The sequence below is a fragment of the Hydra vulgaris genome, chromosome 06 (genome assembly GCF_038396675.1).
Source record: "Hydra vulgaris chromosome 06, alternate assembly HydraT2T_AEP".
Classification (NCBI taxonomy): domain Eukaryota; kingdom Metazoa; phylum Cnidaria; class Hydrozoa; order Anthoathecata; family Hydridae; genus Hydra; species Hydra vulgaris.
Window position 1 is genome coordinate 34,559,802 of NC_088925.1, and position 22,699 is coordinate 34,582,500.

The 22,699-nt window shown below is 26.8% G+C and overlaps 1 protein-coding gene across 1 annotated transcript in view; it reads right to left on the reverse strand.

Moving 5' to 3' along the window:
• Positions 1-6,275: 6,275 nt before the first annotated feature.
• Positions 6,276-22,699, reverse strand: part of LOC100202190 (lysophospholipid acyltransferase 5) — a 29,998-nt gene continuing 13,574 nt past the window's right edge. Inside the window, exons 9-17 of the mRNA XM_065799936.1 lie at positions 22,628-22,699; positions 20,003-20,111; positions 15,905-15,991; positions 15,609-15,728; positions 7,351-7,397; positions 7,114-7,261; positions 6,853-7,011; positions 6,566-6,666; positions 6,276-6,413 (exon numbers count right to left, since the gene is read on the reverse strand). The exon at positions 22,628-22,699 is cut by the window's right edge and continues 2 nt beyond it. Coding sequence (XP_065656008.1) covers positions 6,389-6,413; positions 6,566-6,666; positions 6,853-7,011; positions 7,114-7,261; positions 7,351-7,397; positions 15,609-15,728; positions 15,905-15,991; positions 20,003-20,111; positions 22,628-22,699 — 868 coding nt within the window. The 3' untranslated portion in view covers positions 6,276-6,388. The remainder of the gene's footprint in view (positions 6,414-6,565; positions 6,667-6,852; positions 7,012-7,113; positions 7,262-7,350; positions 7,398-15,608; positions 15,729-15,904; positions 15,992-20,002; positions 20,112-22,627) is intronic.

The following is a 22,699-nucleotide window of genomic DNA, read 5'->3' on the forward strand; positions in this document are numbered from 1 at the left end:
TTTTAAGAAAATGTAAAACATTTTTTAAGAAAATATAAAACATTTTTTAAGAAAATATAAAACATTTTTTAAGAAAATATAAAACATTTTTTAAGAAAATATAAAACATTTCATTTGATTTAATAGTGCATTTATGATATATAACGTTATTCATAAGTTTCTGAAAAATAAATTGTATTTTTTTATTACTATAACTCATTATATTTAAATATATAATATAAATAACAAAGCATACACTTTAATAACATTTTTGACTTGCCTTTCAAAACCCATCTTCTCATATTAAGATACCAACCTCAAAAATCAACGCCAATTGTCGGTATAAGCGAATATAAGGTAGCCTTAAATTCATTGCTAGTTTCTGGAAACAGCCCTATTGAAGTATAATTAGCTTTAATACAACTAATATATTTCTCGACCGGGTTCAATTGCGGTGAATAAAATGAAAAAAAGCAAATTGGATTGGATGAGCAAATCGATTACATCTTTTCGACGATGAAATTGCACAATTATTCGATACTAGTACAGAACGGGGATTCGTTTGGAAAAACGGTTGATTATAAAATGACAAAAAAGATTGCCATTATAGGCACCATCCACTATCTTAAAGCTCAGAATGCTGTTAACATTTATAGCGGCCATGAGACTTACACTCTTTCCACAATTTGCTGGCACTGTAACAAAAAATTTTGTATTCTTTATAGAATAGCCATATAGCTTAGAAGTATGTAAGTTAAAGCCTGTTTCATCTAGAAACATTAAGTTAATGTCAGGAATCGAATTATTAGTCCTGCAAAACTTTGTCTTAAACCAACGTTTTGCAGCAAGTTTCTTCTTTTGCTACTAATGTAAGTCGTTTTTTAATTAACTCCATCGACTTCAAATACTTAGATATCGTAGGTATAGATGCATTAATACTCCTTTCAACAATAATGTTTTTTAATGATGCTAAATTATAAGATGGATCATGCTCAAATAGCAATTGAATTTCAAATTCAAGAGTCTCGTCATAAGAGCTGCACCTTTCTTTTTTTACTAATGAGATTTCATCACCTCTAAGTCCTTTACTGATTTTATTAGAAATAGAGCGTGTCGCAGAAACTGATATTGCAACTTCTTCCGCAATATCTTTTAACTTTATTTCATAAAAAATTGAATTTCTTTATCTTTTATAATAAGTGTTCTCTTTTTTCTTTCAAAACATTAAATTAATTAATCAAATGTTTTGTATTTTCTTAAAATTTTTTTTATATTTTCTTAAAAAATGTTTTATGCTTTCTTAAAAAATGTTTTATGCTTTCTTAAAAAATGTTTTATATTTTTTCAAAAAATGTTTTATATTTTCTTAAAAAATGTTTTATATTTCGCATAAATGTGATTATAGATTTATGTAATGTGGTTGTAGATTTATGTAAATGTAAATGTGGTTATAAATTTATGTAATGTGGTTATAGATTTATGTAAATGTAAATGCTTGAGTAGTACTTCGTACGGAAAAATGTTGGTTAATAACGGACACTACTATGGATTAGTCTTAATGACTATTTGTGGCTGTTTCTATGCTAAGCCAACAATATCTTCGGATATAACATTGTATACAAAATTTAGCATGAAAATTCAAATAATTAAAAAACAAAAATAGCCCGATTTTTTAAGTGTTGTTGACGGAATGTAAAAATTGTTAATGGAATGTTTTGTTAAGTAACTGTGAATAAAGAAAAATATGGCTGAGAATATGACGGAAGCATGCTATTGTGAAGTTTAAACATAAAAAATAAGATATACATTTAAAACATTCATTTCTTTTAGTAAAGGCTAGGCGTATGCATATCTATTTCATTACAAATTAACCGTGTCGCTTGCTTTTATTTGCTTTGAATTTTTTTTAATGAAGACGCTGGTTAATTTCCCAAGCTATACTACAAAAACTAATATAGCTCTGAATAAGTGAAAAATTTTCACATTTTAAGCACATATTTTTCAATAGGTGCCTCGTTTTGAACATGATTCTCAAAGTTAAGACTTTGGGGGACACCATAACTAATAATTTCTAATTGAGTACTAGTTAAGTCATACGTAACACAGTGTTTACGATTCTGAAGATAAGACTAAAGCCATTTCTATTCAAATTCAAATTTTTGTAGTTTTGCAATTTATTGAGAAGGATTTCATGATCGACAGTGTCGAATGCTTTCGATAGATCTACAAAAACTCCCAATGTATAGTTGTTGTCATCAAATTCTTTTATAATTCTATAAGCAAAATTAACTATTGCATCCTCAGTGCAATGATTTTTTTTAAATTCAAATAGTTTATGACATTAAATATTATTTTTATCAAGGTAATTTATTATATATTCTATTGTACACTATACGCTCAAGAAGCTTTGAAAAACAGGAAAGTATTGAGATAGGCCTGTAGTTAGTTTCTATTGAATTGTCGCCGTTTTGTTAAATAGGAATTATTTTAGCAAACTTTAATTGAACAGGAAAGGCTCCATTTTTTAAGGAAAAATTAATTATATAATGAAAAGTAATGATTCTGTAATATCATTACAGAATCATTACTTGATTTGATTTGTTACTTAGAGAGATCTTTCTAAAAACTTACCACTATCCTCAGTTTAAAGTCGTTTGAGGATTTTGTTAAATCTAGTCCCCCTCCCCCTCCAATAATTTGTTAGTAATAGTCCAAGTCTTTTTAGAATTTCCTAACGCTTTATACAGTAAACTTGAATAGAAATTATTCTTTGATTACTTTTCGAAATATTTCTTGTAATTTTTGGTTATTAAACGTTGTTTTTTTTTTTATTTATCCGTAGAACTTTTGTTTTTTCTTTAATGATTTTAAAATTTCTTTCGTCATCCCGGGGTTATGCATATTTTTAGATATTATGGCTTTTTTTATTTTAGGGAAAACTTTGCTATATTACCTAGTAAATACGCAGGTAAAAAAAATCATATGCAATCATAAAAATCATAAAAAGAAACAAACAAAAATTAACAATAATACACTATTCAAAAATATAAGACAAAAAATTAAAGTCTATATATCTGATATAATATTATATTATGCAGAAAAAGTTATTATTTCAAAGTAATATTAAAATGAATCATGCCTTTGGGTTTAAACTCAGAGTTCGAGTTGTTGTATTAATGGCAAAATATGAGAGCGTGATTGCGGTTATGAGATGACTGAAGCGGAAAAATGCAGAAATACCAAATCCAAGGACAATAACTACAATGAACAACAGTTTTCTTAAAACTGGATCACTTGAAGACCGAGATTAAAACGAATGACCACGAAAAAGCGACGAAAACATACAAAAAAAGATAAGGGATTTTTATGGTCGACAAGACAACAGTAACCAAGTTTTTCGCCGAAGTAAATTTATAAAGAGGGACCATTCATAATTTTTTACATTCATAAATGTTTTTTAAGTCATTACAATCTAAATAAACCAGAAATTATTTGAAGAAGATTTTGAAGATCCTAAAGCCCAAACAACCGAAGACATGCTGCCGCTCTTAGAGGACCATAATTTAAAAAACTTGATGAAGCCATTTTTCACATATCCGGTAAAGGTCATAAGCAGATCTGTTAATTTTGGAGTCAAGAAAAATCAAATACTGTGGAAGACCATAATCAACATAAGACCATAGTCCAAAAGTTAACGTTTGGTGCGCTTTTGATGCTTTCAAACAGCGTTGTAAGAAATACTTTTTTGACAAACCAACTATCAACGGCTAAAACTACCTCAAGATGCTTAAAGACTTTTTTCATCCAGTTATAGTTCAAAAACGCTTTGTCAGACAAATCTATTTCCAACAAGAACTAAATTCTTCATAATATGACATAAGGCTTTTTTACCAAGAAAAATCCATAATCACTTTGAATCAAATTGAATGATACATTTAACAAAAACTCTTTTTTATTTGAAAAAAAAATTACGATTTACCAAATTTCAAGTTGTATTTTTCTTACAATTTGTAACAAATTGTCCTTCAATTAACGCCATGTTTAACATCAGCTTTTTACATCTTCAAAACATTCAGATAATTATCTGTATAATCTTTGTAATAACTCGAATTAGGATGCAAAAAATATTATTTTGATTTGACCAAATAAATGCAACTCTTCTTTTATAAAATATTAGGTTGAGGTTTTAAAAATAATTATTTTTAGATTAGTGGAAATATATAATTTCGCTTAATTGTCACTCACGTGCAGTAAATGCCTTTTTGAGAAAAATAATTAAACAATGATAAAGGAAAATTAGTTCTCGAACAGAGAAAATTTAGACAGTTTGTCCGGACAAAATAAAGACTAATAGAAATGTAACACTAATTATAATAAATTAATGACAAATATAAAATAAACAATACATAAAATTAAATACAAAATTTTTTATTAAACAGAAATTTCAAATATTACATACCAAACATGCAGAAGAAAAATCAACGAAATAAAACAAATTTAAAATGATATAAGGCAAAAAAAAAAAGAAAAGCAATGTTTATTTAATTCATTATTTAAAACGTAGTTTAAGTATTAGCAGATAAACATTTCAGAACCACTTCTTTAGATTTAGCAACAATAATTAGTTTATCCTGTGAGATTGACATCACCACTACCTATGTTTTACCTCGCGCATTAAACACGAACTCACTACAAATAGCCAAAAAATAACCATACCCAATTATATAAAGCACTGTTTTTGGAGAAAAAAGAAAAACGGTAAATGCAATATAAAATAAATATAAAATAATTTAAAAACATATACCCTTTCGTTTTTTTTGTTTTTTTTATTCACCTCCTCAAGGCCGAGAAGGCCACTACAGATGAGGAGGCTACTTAATAGTGGTTATAACCCTCTCTCAACTCTATAACTCCGAAATACGAACCTTGAAGAACAAGGCCGCTGCGCGGAGAAACAAGTTAAGCGTGGTACTACTAGGGACGTGGTGGGGATCGAACTCCGAACCTCTCGCTTAAGAAGCGAGCGCTTTACCACTACACCACTACCGCAAAACCCTTATTCCAAAACCCTTGAGTTTTGGAATAAGAATTATAAGTAAAAAAAAAAAAAAAATAGTAAACTTGCAGATTGTTCTTCAAAACCACGCAACTCAGCAATTGAATTTTTAAAATGTATTAGGGCCGTGCATTAGGACTTATTTTAGCAATAAAACAATACAAAATAGCCAAAATATAATACATAAGAAATTTGTATTTACAAATTTATACAAATTAATAAAAAGTAGGGTAAAAAACGTTAGGGGTTCCATATTGAGTTTGCATCGGAACCCCAGTATTGTTAAATACACCATACTATTGGATCGCTGCCCTAATTGTAGTTTATAATCGTCACTAGTTTAGGGCATAATTACTTGAAACAAAAAAATTTGACAAATTTAATATACTAAGGGTGGTTCTGTTGAAAAAATACACAGTTTTGTCAAAATTTAAAACTGTTAATGTTTATATTATTCCAGTGGGTAACAGGAGTTTTCAACTTTTTACAACTTCGTGTAATAATTATTAGTATCTTACAGCTAGAGGTATTAAAAACCAAGTACTAAAAATAAGTTACAAATATTTAAAAACAGTCTTAAATATTTTAAATCAATTATAAATATTAAAAATCCGTAATAATATAAAAATGCAATTTTATTACTAAAACCAGTTACAAATGTTAAAAACGACAGTTAAAACGAGAATCAAAAACTAGTTTAAAATACTGAAATAACAGTTGCAATATTAAAATCTTAAAAACCTATCTTAAATATTAGACACAGATTGAAAGCATGTTAAAATATAGTCTGAAAAAGAAAACACGTTCTAAAAATCTAAGTTCAAAAAAGTGTTACAAATATTATAAATACTTAATAAAATTTTCTATTTTTACTTTTAAAAACTATAAATTAATAAAACCCTAATTTTTTTAAATAAATTTTATTTATACTTTTAAAACTATAAAATTTTTATAAGTATAAATAATTTTATTTATACTTATAAAAACTTTCAAATATTTTATAAAGAATATGTGGTATTTAAAAATTACACGTATGTTTTTAAAAAGTTTAATATTATTAATTTATATATTATTAAGTTATATATTATTCAAATATTTTATAAAGAATATGTGGTATTTAAAAATTACACGTATGTTTTTAAAAAGTTTAATATTATTAATAACATCAAATGAAAAATTATTTTATTATTAAGAAGTTTAATTAAAACTTCTAAAACTAAAGAAAAAGATTTTATATTCAATATCTAATACTCATTATTTTTATATCAAAACTATATAATTTATAAATTTTAAAAACTTAATATTTATTTATAACAATAGCTAAAACATCTGTTACCAAAGGTTTACTGTGAATCATTCTTTTTTTTCTATCTTGAACCTATTTAAGAAAAAAGAGACTTAAGAATAAAACTTGCTTACAAGTTAATCAAATACTTGAGATTTTTAAACTCAACAAAAAAGAAATCTTTGAGATTCTTGAACACAGCAAACATTAATAGACAATAAAAATATCAGACAATAAAAACATACTGTTTCTTTATCATTTTAGACAACACCAACAAAATTGGATGTGCACATGTAAACCATACACCAATAATAATAAGTGGCCAATAGTAGACGTCTTCATAAACCTATACAATAATAAGTACAACATAATGAAGTACAATACAATAAAAAAATAATATACTAAGCTGTCAGTCAATGTACGAACAATTGTCACGTTATAATTGACCAAAAAAAATCATGATTTTTAATTGAAAAATTTTCAATCAATAAAGTTATTAATTTTCCATTACGCAAATGGTAATAAAACTAACCACTTTGATTCTTCTCCACCTAAGCAAAATAAATGACATAGCAAAAAAGCCGCACATATAAAACTTCATCATTGCACCAAATAATTGAACAACAGTTTTTAATAAAATCGGTAATTCATTATATGAATAGCCACACAACTTTTTAAAAACACTGCAAACCTGAATATTGAAAAATGATTTAAATCAAAGTAAGAAAATAAGGAGCTAACAATATATATATGTTATAAAAAATACAATTAAGCTATATAACATAAATTATACTTGTCTTTCCATAATAACACTCAAAAACTCCATTGCAAACATAATGAAGTATCCTATGTAAAAACCATGCCAAACAGCAAGGAAAACCAATGTTAAAACATGAGAAGCAAGTTTACTTCTCATAAAACGAAGTCGGCGGAAAATATACCTGTAAAACAACATTTTTGTCAGTATTTTTTCCAAATTAAATTTGCAACAACATGTTTACACAGATACACACACACAAAAAAAATCAACCTTCCAGACCACAAGTTTGTGCTAATATTGAAGCCCTCTATAATGTCCTTAAAAAAAAAATTATAATTATATAAAATAAAAAATTATAATACAAAAAAATAAAAACTCCTTATAAATATTAATTAAAATAAAAAATAGAGAATTGTTTGCGTAACAATCATTACAGAGTGTTTTTTTTTAAATCATATCATTTTTAGTAAATCTCCATGGTATCATATAATCTGAGCCATAAATTATGTACTTTTTTTTTTTGAATTATTACTGAGCAAAAATGCTTTTTAATGTAACAAATGAGCCTAATAATGCAGTAAATCACTGTGCTCTCCTGAGACCGCCAGGGTAAATTTTGGTTTACTCTAATTTTTTTGTTTAATTATTAATATTGGGTTTAGGTAAGTGTTTTAAAATAATTTTTAAAATCTTAACTAACTTTTAAACATTTTTTTTGTAAAAATAGTTTTTACCTAAAATAGCTTATGGAGGGGGTAATATGGGGAGGGCGGGGATTTTTTTAAAAATTAATAGGGTATAACACCTCTAAAACAATTTTTGTTAAAAGAATACAACTTTGAAATGAAAAAATTAGATATTTTATAATAAAATTGAGATGTATTCCAGAGTTAACAATATAACGACAATGCAATAAATTTAACAGTTTAACATGAAGTATTGAAATTCCTTATAAAATAATTCAATTCAAAGTTCACAATAATTAAAAGTTTTAAAAAGAAGAGAAAAGGACTACTTGAAACTGTTTATACCAAACTCAATCACACTTTTCTTAAGCTGTTTTGCAGTATCATTGTGATCCAAACAACGCTAATATCACTTCCATACTTGATAGTGATAGTGGTGAGCACTTTACACTGGCATATACACCAAGTCCAAACTGACTATGCTGAAGAAAAGGAACATAATAAAATAGTAAAATATGAACTTTCCATCTAATTTTTAATTGGTAGTTTTCCATCTAATATTTAATTGGTAACTTTTACAGAAGATGAAGCTGCAGATTTTCGAAAGCTTTTTTAAAATCTAAAACTGATTCAGCAATAGATTCTCTAATAAACATGCTAAAACCTTTTGTTTTAACAATTGAAAACTTTTTAAGACAGCTTAGGTGGGAGAAATATCATATTTGGTAATATAGAGGCTGCACTTACAAGGCTAACTTCTAAATTATCTAATTTATCTAAAAGCCTCTGTGAATTGCTACCATCCAAACTAGTTTCACGGTAATCTCTAAAGATTATATAATTCGACTTTAGCCACAAATCAAAATCAGACCACAATGTAATTAAAATTTTTACAAACATAGAAGTAATACAAATAAAAATGTGAAACTCTGGTGGAAGAATGAGATGTTCTACTAAAGTTTCTAGAGGTTCATCAAGATACACAACTCTAGGAGAAATACAGTTTTTAAATTCCATCATGCGATTTTTTTTGCATCCATCTTTAACAAACTTGTTGTAGTTGATATCAATTGAACCTAATGTTCTTTTTTTTCTGCTTTCAAGAATGCTTTCCCCTTCACACCAGAGAAATGCATACTTGCCGCTGTGACTGTTTAAACCAAATAAAGAGTTACCACATTTTAGATAAAATGCTATTGAATATTTTACATCACACAGAGCTAGTGGTTTCAATAGTTTGCTAAGATTACCATTATGCTCTAAAATATCTTCAACTAAAACCAAAACCAATGATCTTTTTACATTGGATCAATTACATTAATCAAGACTTTCTGAAGTTGTATGTTTACATAGTGGATCAAAAACATTTATGACGTATTTAAAAAAACCCTGTCCACCATCATTGGAAATCCTAGCAATAGTGCAATAAGGATTCAAACCTCTTTCATTAATCATACAAAGAATTAAATCAGAAGTATCTTTTACAAATACCAAATATTTTTACAAATACTGTGACTTATCTCTTCATCCCTGAAATGAATGTTTGGACATCATAAAAATCTGAAAATATGTTATGCAGCTCCTCTATCTGAGTTGATATATTGGGTTCTAACATTTTCTTCCCTGAGTTTTGTCGCATATGTTTACAAAGTAGCTTAGTCTTTCTTTTACTCAGATTTAGAGTATTAGAGATTTCCATTACAGTTTCTAGAGATAACTTTTTAACGGATGCTCTGCTACATTTATGATCAGGAGTGCCAACAACAACAAGAAGGTTGTTTGCCTCTTTTCATTTTTATTTTGAGAACCCCAGGAGCAACTTGCTCACTGGATACATTTCCAAGACCTCCAGCCAACATAATTAGGTTTTTTACAGATTCACTCGTACAGCAAAAGTGAGAAATCCTTTGCCTAAATAGAAATTTAAAGTAGGAAAAACTCTGATACTATTATATTTGTAAAACATATAAAAATAATATGCTAATATTTAATAGGTCTATCATAACCTATGCATTGACTATTTACTAAATTTAATTTTTTTTTTTTAAACAATAATTGAAGAAATAGTTTATGAAATAAAATATTAAGTTATAAGAGATGTGAGTCGTTTTTTTTATTTTTTATTTTTTATTTTTTATAAATAACTTTTTTCCTTATTTTGGGGGCTGAAATAATTTAAAAAATTGGTTGATATTTATTGTGGGGGGATGGGGTTCATTCTTTTCTTTAGCGTATGACTTTATTAGCATTGCCTTTCAAGTGCTTAATGTAGCAGATCCCCATAAAAATCAAAAAAGTTTCCCAAATTTTTTTTTTATAGTTAATTTTAATGAAGAACTTAATAGAGATTAGTAATATGAAAACTGTTCTTGTAATTTAATTTAGTTGTTTAAATAACTATGTTTTAGTGCACAATAGTTTTTTAGACATTCTGTTGAAAAGTAAAAAAAGTCTGGTTTTTGTAAGAAATTCAAGACTTAAAAATACCTTGTTTACTATTTTACCACGGCTCAAAAAACCAAAGGTTTTTTTGTGTATTTTTTTAACTAACTGCTTTAACACTTTTAACTTTAACATTTAAATATCACCTAAAAAATGTGTTTTCAAGTGGTATTTATTAAAAGACTTTGTCTTTCTCCTATTTAATATACCATTTATCTGTATTGTTTTACAAGTTCTTCAAATGTTCATCAAATAACTTTAATAATTGTTCTTCAATGACTTACTAATAATTAGCTAATATAAAACTGAAAAAAATTATTTAAAGAAACATTTTATAAAATACAGAGACATCATAAGTAAAGATTTGTCCTTTTTTTGTTTGTTTTTTTATGTAGATATGTTTTTTGAGTTCAAAACAATTTTTTCATAACATTAAAAACAAATGTTTTAACAGAATGAAAACTAGTTTTTTAATTTGAATGAATGAAAACTTTTTTAATTTATAAACAAAGTTTTTTAATTTATAAATGAAATAACATTGCATTGAAAAATTTATAAGTATTGTATAAGTTTTGCATAGTTTTAATGTCTTTTTTTAAAATTTTGCTATCTTACTTTATGCTTTTTGTTTTTTAATTTTATTTCTCCAATTCCAAATAAATTAAATTTGTTAACATTTAATTTCAGAAAAGAACAAATAATTTGTTAACCACTTTAGCAATAAAAAAATCAGTAATTTAACTCTTGCAAACTCTGTTCACACTTTAATTAAAATAGATTAATTTGAATATAATCTAATATAGAATCTAAAATACTCAAACAGAACACTAAATAGAAACATTTTAGATAAGTTGGAAACATTTAAAAAAAGTTAAAAGTAAGTAAACAAAAACATTAAAAGGATCATTAAAAGCCAAAAAAAACTCCAAAAAAACATATTTTTTTTTGGGTGAAAAAATATGATAGCAAAAAAACGTGTTTTTTTGCATCTCTTTAAGTTATACAATATTTTAAATTTGTTTAAAGAAATCATACCTATTGTAAAAAAGCAACGAGGACATATCTTTGTAATAATTTTATCAATAATATCTTGATTATTTGTTGTGATCTGTTCAGAATATCAGATGATCTTCTGAGTTTTTGTCTGTTAATTTGGGATATTTTCTCAATCCAATCATTTAATTTTGACAAAAAATATAAGTTTTATATGATCGCTTTTAACTGTAATAATAGTTATTTTTATCTGTATTGCAACATTTTGTACCAATTTCAATAGATGACGTAATCATAAAACTACATAATTTATTTTAGCAATTTAATTAATTAAATCTAAAATTTCTATGTTTAAAAGTTAGTTTAGATTTTAAAAATTATTTTAAAATACTTTATTTAACCCAATAACAGTAAATAAACAAAATTTTTTAGAGTAAACCAAAATTTATCCTGGCGGTCTCAGGAGAGCACAGTGAAATCACTTTTGTTGGTTAAAAACCAGGAAAGAGTGTTATAATATACGTTTATAAAAATATAACTTTTATATTAATATACTTATACAATTATATAATAAATATTAATATGTTAATAAATCAATATACTATTGACAAAACCAATTATATATTTATATATTATAATAAATACACTTTAAAGGTAAATCACTATGTAAGATGGAGAGCAGAGAGGGAGTGTAGTAATTACTTTTTTAATACACTAATTGAGTGAATTTAAAATACATCATTTTTTAAGAGGTCTAGACTCTAATAGGAGGAGTAAAAAGATTCTATTATTCATAACAATACTTGAGAAAATGAAGTATAAACATCTTACTGCTAAAAAAAATATTTACTATAAAATTTAATTATAGAGTATGATATGATTTCAAAGATGAAAGTAGAAGAGTTAAAAATTTGAAATTAAAGGGAATAAAATTAAATGGTAAAATAGAAGAGCTAGAGACTTGTGTATTTGCTGCAATGGAAAACAATGAAAACCAGTAAAAACAGCAGTAGATGTTAAAGCAGATTTAAAATAATATAATTTAAAACTGAAATTAGACAATATGCAGATACCTGATTTGTTTAAAATTCTTGATGGCAAGATGGACGAACAAGAGGGTATGCCAATCTGGCCAATGTTGTTATATCAAGATATATTTAATTATTTAATGTTTAACCCATCAGAATTTGAAATTAAAGACTTGAGATAAAAAATCAAAAGCATGCAGCTAAGTATTAAGTATTATAATTTAACAGGTAATTACTGTATATTTAATTACTGTATATTTAAATCAGAATGTCGGAAATCATTATCTATCAATGATACATATCATAAACTGTGGTTGATATTAAAAAAAAAGGACTAAAATAAAAGCCTGTCATTTTACATGCATGACTGGCATGGGTTAACTTTTTTTTAAAAAGCTTTTTATATACTACTTAGCATTTTATATACCACAAGCATTTTATATACTGTTATTTCAAAGTCAAAAATAGACTTTATTTGTGAAGTTTTCAGAAAAGTTGATATGCCACCAATTGATTTGCCAAGCATTAACAATGCAATTTCATTCTCTTTGACTTGCTGAATTTTTTAAGAGTTTAAAAGTAAACATGTCAGCTGAGAATATCAAATTGAAGTAGTAACACAGAGTCAAAATGAAAATGAAAACCAGTATGACTAAAAGTGTTATAACTCTAAAGCTCAAAAGGTAGCAACAAATATGGAGAAAATTAAATTGTTGATGGATACCACAAGTTTTGATCACTTAACCAAAAAATATCAGGACTGACATTTACTAACCCCAGTGTTTCAGTCTTAAAATATGGTGATACGATGGAAGTTGAAGCAGTGAGGTTTGAAGTAAAGCAGTGAAGTGTGTTTTATGAAGGGACATCATAAAAAGGGTGTTGATGTAAAACTTAAAACTAACCATACTTATTACACCCAATGTATGTCACAAATGGTTGTTACCAAGTGTTGTTGTAGATACAAGTTGTAGATAAAATTAACTTTGATGTGCCTTTGTGGAATTTGTAAAGGGAGAAATTTATTATTATAAAAAATAGTATTTTAAATCAATTTTTAGCACCTACTCTAAATCTTGAAAAAAAACTTTTTTTTCATAATACGTTTGTGTTTTTTGTAGATTTTTAAAAACTGAGTTTTTTTGCCTCTACTTTTGCCTCTCTCTTAATTATCTGCCTCTAACTATATTGTGTTTGCAAATAAAATATATAATACTGTGAGATTTATTGATGAAGTTTTTATTGTAATATTGGTGGATAAAATGTTAAGTGTAATGTTGATGGAAGCAATTTCAATAGAAAAATTTACAAAGTTTTTCTTAACACTTGTTAACCTATATGCAACCAACTTGTTAACCTATATGCAACTATTTGTACAACCATACCTATAAGAATACTTTCACCACTTTTACATATAATTTGTTTTTATGGTCTCCTTTTTAATTGATTGAATTTTATTTAGAAGTTTCTGCTGTGACTTTTGTACTTCGTTTTCTCATGTTATGATGGGTAATATGATACACTGTTTCTATTTTCACTCCTCTTGCGCAGTGGCAATTTTACAGGGTAGGTGGGGGGGGGGGGGGGGTATAGGGTGTAGAATTGCCCCTGCTCCTTTATGAGTAATTTATTCAACCTCCGACTGAGATTATTAAGTAATTTATTCAATCACCAATTAACCAATAAATCTCTATTATATTTATTGACCTCAGTTATTGACCTTTTTTAAAATATTCGTTAATAAAATATAGGAAAATTACAAGTTGAATACCAAAAAAGTTTAAAAAACTGTAATTTCATAGAAACATAATATATATACTTTTTGCATTAGATAAAGATAAAGCATATATCTTACAAATAACTAACTTTAACAATAATATAGAAATAAAATGCACAACCAAGAACAACTCTACATTTTTGATAACTGGCTTTCACAAAAACAGGTGGCATATCGTTACAAATAGTTTCACGAGGAAACCATTTAACTAACGCTTGTCTAAAAAATTGACTTAACATTTAAATCCAAGTTGTGAATGTATGTAAACACAGGCTGAGTACATTCCAAAGTGATCGACCTTGATTTAGAAGTCCTAATCTTAATTGTATTAAAACAAGTAAAAACTTGTGATTTGTGATTTTTTCATTGAAGCATGTTTTTTCTTGTTTTTAGAATAAGTAAAACTTTTTGGACCAGACCAATAAATATTAGAAAATTTGGTTTGATTAATAAAAATAAATTCTCAAATAATTTGATTGTTGATAAACCAGTGTAAAAGTTCATTTTAGTATTTCATTTTAGTTCAGTTTTAATTTTCCTCCATGTAAATACTGAACTTTTAACACCATCAAATAACTTTTGACACTTTAATTTTTGCAAGTTAATGTTAACTCATTTACTTTACTGATAAGTGGTTCAATTAAATTGCTCTTGTCAACACATCTTTGCAAACTTTACTTGATTGTATAGAACAATATAAATGATCAGATAGTGATACATTTGTTATTGGTAAATTATTTTCTTTTTTTAAATCTGTTGAAATATCACTAAAATTAGTAACTGCAGTTGGTCAAGTTTCTTCTTAGTAGTTTAGTTTCTTTTTAATGATATATATATATATATATATATATATATATATATATATATATATATATATATATATATATATATATATATATATATATATATATATATATATATATATATATATATATATATATGATATATTATAGGCTGTTTGAACAAGTTTCTTCTAGATTTTTTAACTTCTTGTTCATATCCAAGACATAAATTAGGCGCAAGGTTTGCAGCTGAAAGAATTCCATCAAAAGAGTGTATAGAGTATACCACTACCTCTTGGCAGCCATAATGCCTTATTTATTGACTTTCTTTTTAAAGCTTTAATCCATAACTGTCTTTATTTTTTTGCTTTGCTGCTGGAAACTTATATAATAAAAATGGCCTTTCACATAATGAATGTTCCTCTCTGTTTATATTTTGTTAGTATTCATTGTATACTTCTTTTTTCCACTTATTCAACCTATATATAATATTTGTACAACCAATTATGGCACAACTAATTTTCGGCATCTTTATATAAAAATTTGTTTTTAAAAGTCTGCTTTATAATTGATTAAATTTCATTTGAAAGCTCTTGATATATGTTTATACTTTGCTTTCTCAAGTTAAGTTAGCTGATATGAAATGTTTCTATTCTTAACTCTGCAGCAGTGTCTCGGATTCCTAAACCTTAGAGTTTTATAATGGCATATTACAAAGCTCAATCGGTGTATTTTATAGTATTACAAAGTTGGTATGAAAATATTGAAATAACAACAATCAAAAAAAAATAAAGAAACATTTTCAGCATAAGGTAAAAACCTGAAAAAAAGCTCCAAACACAAACTTTCTGAACTTGAAATTTTGAACACCATTCCACTTTGCATTTCCTTTTTCATCCATTCCATTATAACTTATTCCTATTACCATACAAACACTTTCCTATTAAAATATAAACAATTAAACCTAATAAATACTACTGTTATGTATCTACTCTAGGTAGTCTTCTATAATATATTTAAATTCAAATTTTTTTAAACTATCAATTTAAACAAATTATAATTAGAATATTTTATAAACTAATAATTTAAACAAATTTAAATTTTATACAAACTTACACTAATGCACCATACAATAACATAACGAGTAAACTGCACATAGTAAATGAGTGACATTTCAGTGATACGCAACATAAATGGCTTTTCCTAAAAAATAATAAATAATTACAAATAACTTGATGAGAAAATCTGTTCATACAAAAATTGAAACAGTTGAAGTAACATGTACATTTCCCTATGAATATTTTTATTGTTAGTTGAGGCATGTACTTTTCTTTTGTGTAAAAAATAGTTATTGAAACAACTCAAAAGATAAAAATAAATAACACAAACAGCAAAAAGAAATTAACAAGAAAATAGAAGAACTTGCAAATTCAAATGTCCCAATAAGTACAATGGTCAAAAGGGGAATATTTAGATTGAGAGGGTTGCCATTCATTAATATAGGAATGTCGACAGTGTTGCGATAGTTGTTTGCAGTAAATAACTGAACTTTGTTGGAGTTAAAATGCACAAGCTACTGCAAGCCCCAATCTGTTACAGAAGTGAGATCAGATTCAAGATCTGCCTGTTCTATGCAATCAATCAAAGAGAAGACTTTTTGTCAAGACAGGAGTAAAGTTGAGTTGTCAGCAATTAGAACCACTTTAGATGTAAGATTTCAGGAAGATCACTAATGTAGATAAGAAACGAAACAGAACCAAGGATAGAACCTTGAGGTACCCCTAAATTTATTACCGTAATTAGAAAGAAATGCTTTGATAATCTCAAAAATTTTACCAGATAAAACATATGAAACAAGCTTATTGAGTAGACCAACATGGCAAATTTTATTGAAAGCTTTAAATATGTCAAAAGCAAAAGCCCTAACCTTGCTGCCTATATCTAATGTATGATAGAATCTTCAGTCACAGCAATTAGCAAGTTAGCTATAGAAAAAAGAGATCGAAGCCCATAATGATAGAGAGAAGACTGATCAGACAATAGTTAGAGGGGTCAAAATATTTCCACCTGGATAACAAGATTTAGTCAAACACTTATTAAATAGTTTAGAGAGAGTTAAAGAGGAAAACATTTTTTTAAATCAAGATTGTTGTAGAAGAGTTTAATTGAGATACGACTTTAGCAACGGAAGCTGGAGTGTTTTGAATGTCTAAAAATGGATTAACCTGTTTAGCTGGAATAACAGGAAGAGTATGGTCATAAGATTCAAGAGTCAAAATAGAAAAGAATTTCTTTGCAAATAGTTCTGCCTTATCCTTGGGTGTAATAAGATCAGTCCTATAAATTAGAGATAGAATATTAGACTTAATTTTGTTAATGATGCTGTTGAAATTTTTTTTAAAGTTTTTAGAACTTCTGAGATAAGATACAAGATTTAGACAAAGATGAGGAGTGAAGAGGTGCTAAGTGGAAGCACATAAAAGAATTGTCAGAGGATTCAACCTGATTTTTTGACAAATAGGTGAATTGATACATATGTATATACCCAAGCCAAGCATATGACTATTAAAGTTTTTGTAAATCAAAAGATAGTACCCATTAATACTAAGATCTAAAGAAGGAACAGCTAAATTTAAATTTGTCTCATAAAAAGCAAGCAAACCTGGTAAAGTTTACAAGATATAAGAGTCTACTGATGGAAAGTTACTTCAAAGTCCATGAATACTTGTGAAAGATATATTAAAACAGTAAGGTGGTTGTGATGGTTTTTATGTTTAATATTTTTGGTTATTTTGGGCATGGTTTGAGTTTAAAGAGAACTTGAGTCAATTGTAGATAGAGGGCATCATCCTAAGCTGTGCAGTTGTCCTGCTAATTAACCCAAAGTAAGGTAACATAGAGCTACTTATGTGGCCTCGAAAATGCACATCAAAAAGTACTACCACCATGGTACACCATCCATGCGCAACACAACACTATTAATACTCTGATATTTTACAGCTGTTGATGAAATCATCCTCTCTGATAGCTACCACAGAGTTCGGGAAACTTTACTACCAGCTGACCTTAGAACCATTAAATTAAATTTTAGAGCTGTACCCTTATTAAGAGATAACAGAAAGAGTTACATAGCCACTATCAAGAAGGCACAAGCAAAATTCTATGAGTAGAGTCAAGAAGATTCAGCATTCATCATCCAAAGCAAAAAAAAAAAATGTAACACAGGCTTCATCTACATCAGTCTAATAGAGGAAGAAAGGGCGTGAGAATGGTCAACAGAATTATTCTGCTCACCTGTAAAGAAGCCTTCTGCAAGACAGTAGCTGGATACAGTTACCATCTGCCCAAGATTAGTATTTTTATTGAGACACCATCTCTAGCTTTTATTCAACCAAGAGCCTCAAGGCAGGGGAATTTTAAGTCAGAGTTTTTTTTTCTTAGTCTTTGCCCTGCTGCCTTGTTGGGTTTGCTGAAAACAAACCCTACAAATAATAAAAAGACAGTGTTGCTCTTTACAATTTTTATTACAAGTGATTATATTATTAATTAAAATAATTAATAAATTATTAAATTTTTAGTCTTTGTTTTCATGATGCAGTTAATTAATATTGATTTTGTAAAAGTTAAAAATTTGTCTCATTTTGAAGAATTAATATTAGATTAAAAGCTATATAAAAATAATATCTTTTTTTGTTATTTACTAATAACATTTACTTAATGTTATTTACTAATAACATTTACTTAATGTTATTTACTAATAACATTTACTTAATGTTATTTACTAACAACAGTTACTTAAACAAGATTCTTTAACTCTTTGACAAGATTGTGTGTGAATAGGAAAGTAAGAAGAAAACCTTAACTTATGCAGACTTATACCATTAGGATATAAGGATAAATTCTGAGTTCAATCCCCACCAAATCCTTAGTACTACCTTTGTAACTTGTTTCTCCAATCAGCCACCTTTTTCACCAAAGCTTGTTTCGGAGTGAAGCAGTTGAAATAGAATTGTAACAATAAATCAATTTAAAAAAATCCTCCATGACTTTAGTGACCCCCTCAGCCTTGGGAGGTAAAAAACATTAAAAAAAGAAAAAAGAAAAGTAATTCATTATAATGCAGTATGAAAAGAAAACAGAACAAGTTCATCCTGAATAATTGGTCTTTTCTTAACCTTGTTATGAAGTTTGTAATGCACCCTTGTACAACTTCTAGGTACTAATGGGTTGCCCATGAAAACATCCAATTGTAAAGAGTAAGCACGGTTTCTTTGGTTTTCTGGGGGTATGACTTTAACAGGAATATAATGAGTAACTTCAAGCATGTTTACAATTCACTGTGATATGTTCTTCTTTTATAGTCCTCATATGAAATTTATTTGTTAGAGGATTTTGTTCCCACACTAAACTTGCACACTAAACTTGCATTGTTTCCATAGCTCTTTCCCATAGCTACTTTCACAGGATCAATTGCTATCTATCAGGCATCAAATACTTTGTCAATAAGGCCAAAAAAAAAAGATTAAACCACAGTTGATCCCACTGTTCTATTTAATCCTATAGTTTGACATCTAAATTTACCGTTTGTAGTAAAAAAGCAGCTCTTAATGACTCTTCATGTTTAAAGAAGAAAATTAAGTATACTTATGTAAAAACCATTAAATTTAATTGAGGAAACTAATTAACTTTTTAATTGTTTTTAAAAAATCCACAAAAATGCAACTTTATATACTGGATTTTTTTTTTTAAATCAAAATAAAAAACTTCTTTTTATTTTAAATTTTTTACTGGTAAAAAACATGTAGAACATGTAGGGTGTGCTGCTACATCAACTGACAAATAGGTTGAACATGCAAGGAGTGCTGCTACATTTTTAACTTTTTCTGGTCTTAAAAATACCGTCCCGTTTAATCATTGTTATATATAGAGATTTATAAAAGGGTGGTGGGATGATTTATACTTTATAAAAAGGTGATGGGATGGCATCCTGCCGCATCCCACCCCACTTCAAGCACTGTATATAAGTATATTGGAGAGATTCTTGCTGTTAGAAAAATTTGGAAATTCAAATTAATTTAACTGTTTATTAAATTCAAAAATTATATACAGTATGTGAAAATCATATAAGTAACAAATGATTGCACTAAGAAAAATATTGGCTTTATTCAATAAGTTCAGATAAGACTGCAGTAGAAATGCAAAAATATTACTTACAAAATAACTGCTTTCAAATAACTGATTTGGTCTGTAATAAGGATCCATAACTTGATGAAAAACTATCACACCTAATGCAGCAAAAATTTTTTTGATGCTATCTAGATACCTGGTAAATAAAAAACTAATTTAGAATAAAATTCTTATTAATATCTCAGAATATTCATTTTTATATGTTAAGAAAATATGTAAATGGTGTAAATACACACTATTATTTAATAAACTTAATTGATTTTATTTTTATTAACTAATTATGCATAAAAATTACATATATAAAACACATATATAAAAGCTCCATTAAATTAAAATTATCTATAGAGCTTAAATTTTTCTATAGAAACTATTATTAAAATATCTATTACAAATAATATATTAACATAACCATTAAACAAAAAATAATAAATTTTAATAAATTATAAAACTATAATAATTATTTGAATTAAACCTTTTTTTTCTTCCTGTGTATATATTGTATAACCATATATTTAATGTACTATATTTTTATACTGAATTGTATGCATGATGTTTTAACTGATATTTCTACCTTTATTGTATGCTGTAAAGTGTACACTGTAGAGAGTGTGATGCAGGTGTAATGTCTTCTGTTAGTTATAATTATTTCTTTTGTTAGCTAAATAAAATCTAAACAACAGAAATCTTAAAAAACTCTGCTTTACAAAAAATAATTATTTATTTTAGATATTGTTACACTTGTTGATTTTTTAAATATATTAGTAATTAATCATTTAAAATATAATTTATTTTATAAAACAAATATAATGTAATATAACATTTGATAACTAAAAATCTGGACAAAGTGTGCTTAAATGTAAAAATACAAAGGAAAAATTTTATATAATTGCAATCACTTCTATTTTGTTGCAAATTTATTTCTTTAAATGTATTATTAAAAAAAAATTTATTTAGGAATAATTAAAAATGAAAAAAAAAGCTTATAACAAAGAATCCCTTAGAAAACGAGTGTACACATTTTTGGATTTGCATCAAGATGACAACAAAAACTTTATTGTAAATCATTTTTGAATGGAGAACATACCAAAATCTACTATTTATAATATACTTAAAAAAAAGGGGAACAATATAGGACCAGAAAGAAAAGTCCGAAATGGTCGCAAAGTAATAAAGATGCCTGCAAAAGAGATAAAGCGCCTTAAAAAATCGATTGATCAAAAGGATGGTATTTCACAGTGTGGTCTTGCAAAACGATTTCATGTATCACAACCGTACATATGCAAAATTATTCACCAAAAAACTAGCATTCGTTATTGTAAAAAAACTAAAACACCAAAAAGAGCAACGGCTAAAAAAGCAGCTGTTCATTTAAAGTGCTGCAGGTTGGTTTCAATTTTTTGGAAAAAAATTGTTATTATTGACGATGAATCATACTTTTATTTGAGCAACACTAATATTTCTGGAAATGCTGGATTTTACTCTTCTGACATAAATGCAGCATCAAATGATGTAAGGCTAAAAAGAAAAGACAAACTTAAGCCAAAATTACCTGCTCGGATTGCATTCTCTACAAAGGGAATCTCTCAGCAGTACATTGCTTCGTCAGGCCAAGCAGTCAATGAAGATGTGTTTATTTCAAAATGTCTTGTTAGATTGGAGATATTCATTGAAAAACATCATAAAAAGACAATATTGTTTTTTGGCCTGATCTAGCTTCATCGCATTATTCACATAAAGTACAAAGTTATTTTAAAGCAAAAAATATTGAATTTGTACCAAAAGAGCATAATCCTGCTAATGTGCCAGAATTACATCCAATTGAAGATTTTTGGTCTAAACTTAAGAGATTAGTGTACAAAAAAAACTGGCAAGCTGAAAACCTAGGCAAACTTAAAAAGCGGATAGTTTTCAATTAAAAGAATTGACATAGAACATGTACATTGGGTTGCTGCTGCCACATTTATAAGAGTAGACACTGTTTGTCGTCATGGCATGAAAAACTTATAAATTTATTTATTTTTATTTATAAATCTATTTATTTTTATTGTTTAGATGTTTTTTGTTATTATACTTTTTAAATTGTTAAAAAAGATGTCTCCGTTAAAAAGTTATACCATTTCTAATTTGTCCAGATTTTTAGTTATCACATGTTATATACAAAACCTTTCAAAATATATATAAAATCATCTTTTAAAATTTATTTATCAATTAAAACATTTTATGATGTAGAATGTCAAATAAATATGTGAAATAATAAAAATGTGAAAATTAAGTCATGATATTTAATAATATGTTCTGATTATTGTAAATAGGAAATTTTTTCAAACATAATGTAATATAACACAATGTAACACAATGTAATATGTAATAAATATTATGCACAAAATCGCTCATAAAATGCATATTTAAAGTTGGAACTTTAACCTCACATATCTACTGTTGTACTTTATGAGTTCAGCTTATATAAAAGTTTCTACAAAAATAGTTGATGAAAAAGATCTTCTAATTTTTTAAATGATTAGTGATATGTGATTTATGTTAAATTAATGTCTTTTTTTAAAATTAAACTTCAATTATTAGTAATTAAAATAAACTCAATATCATGCCAAAACCTGAAACATAAAAATACCTGATCATGGTATAAAATCCTACCTGAATCTAATTCTCTTTGCACTTTTGTCAATCAACTCCTCATTAACAAATGCAATGTATCTTCTATAGGAA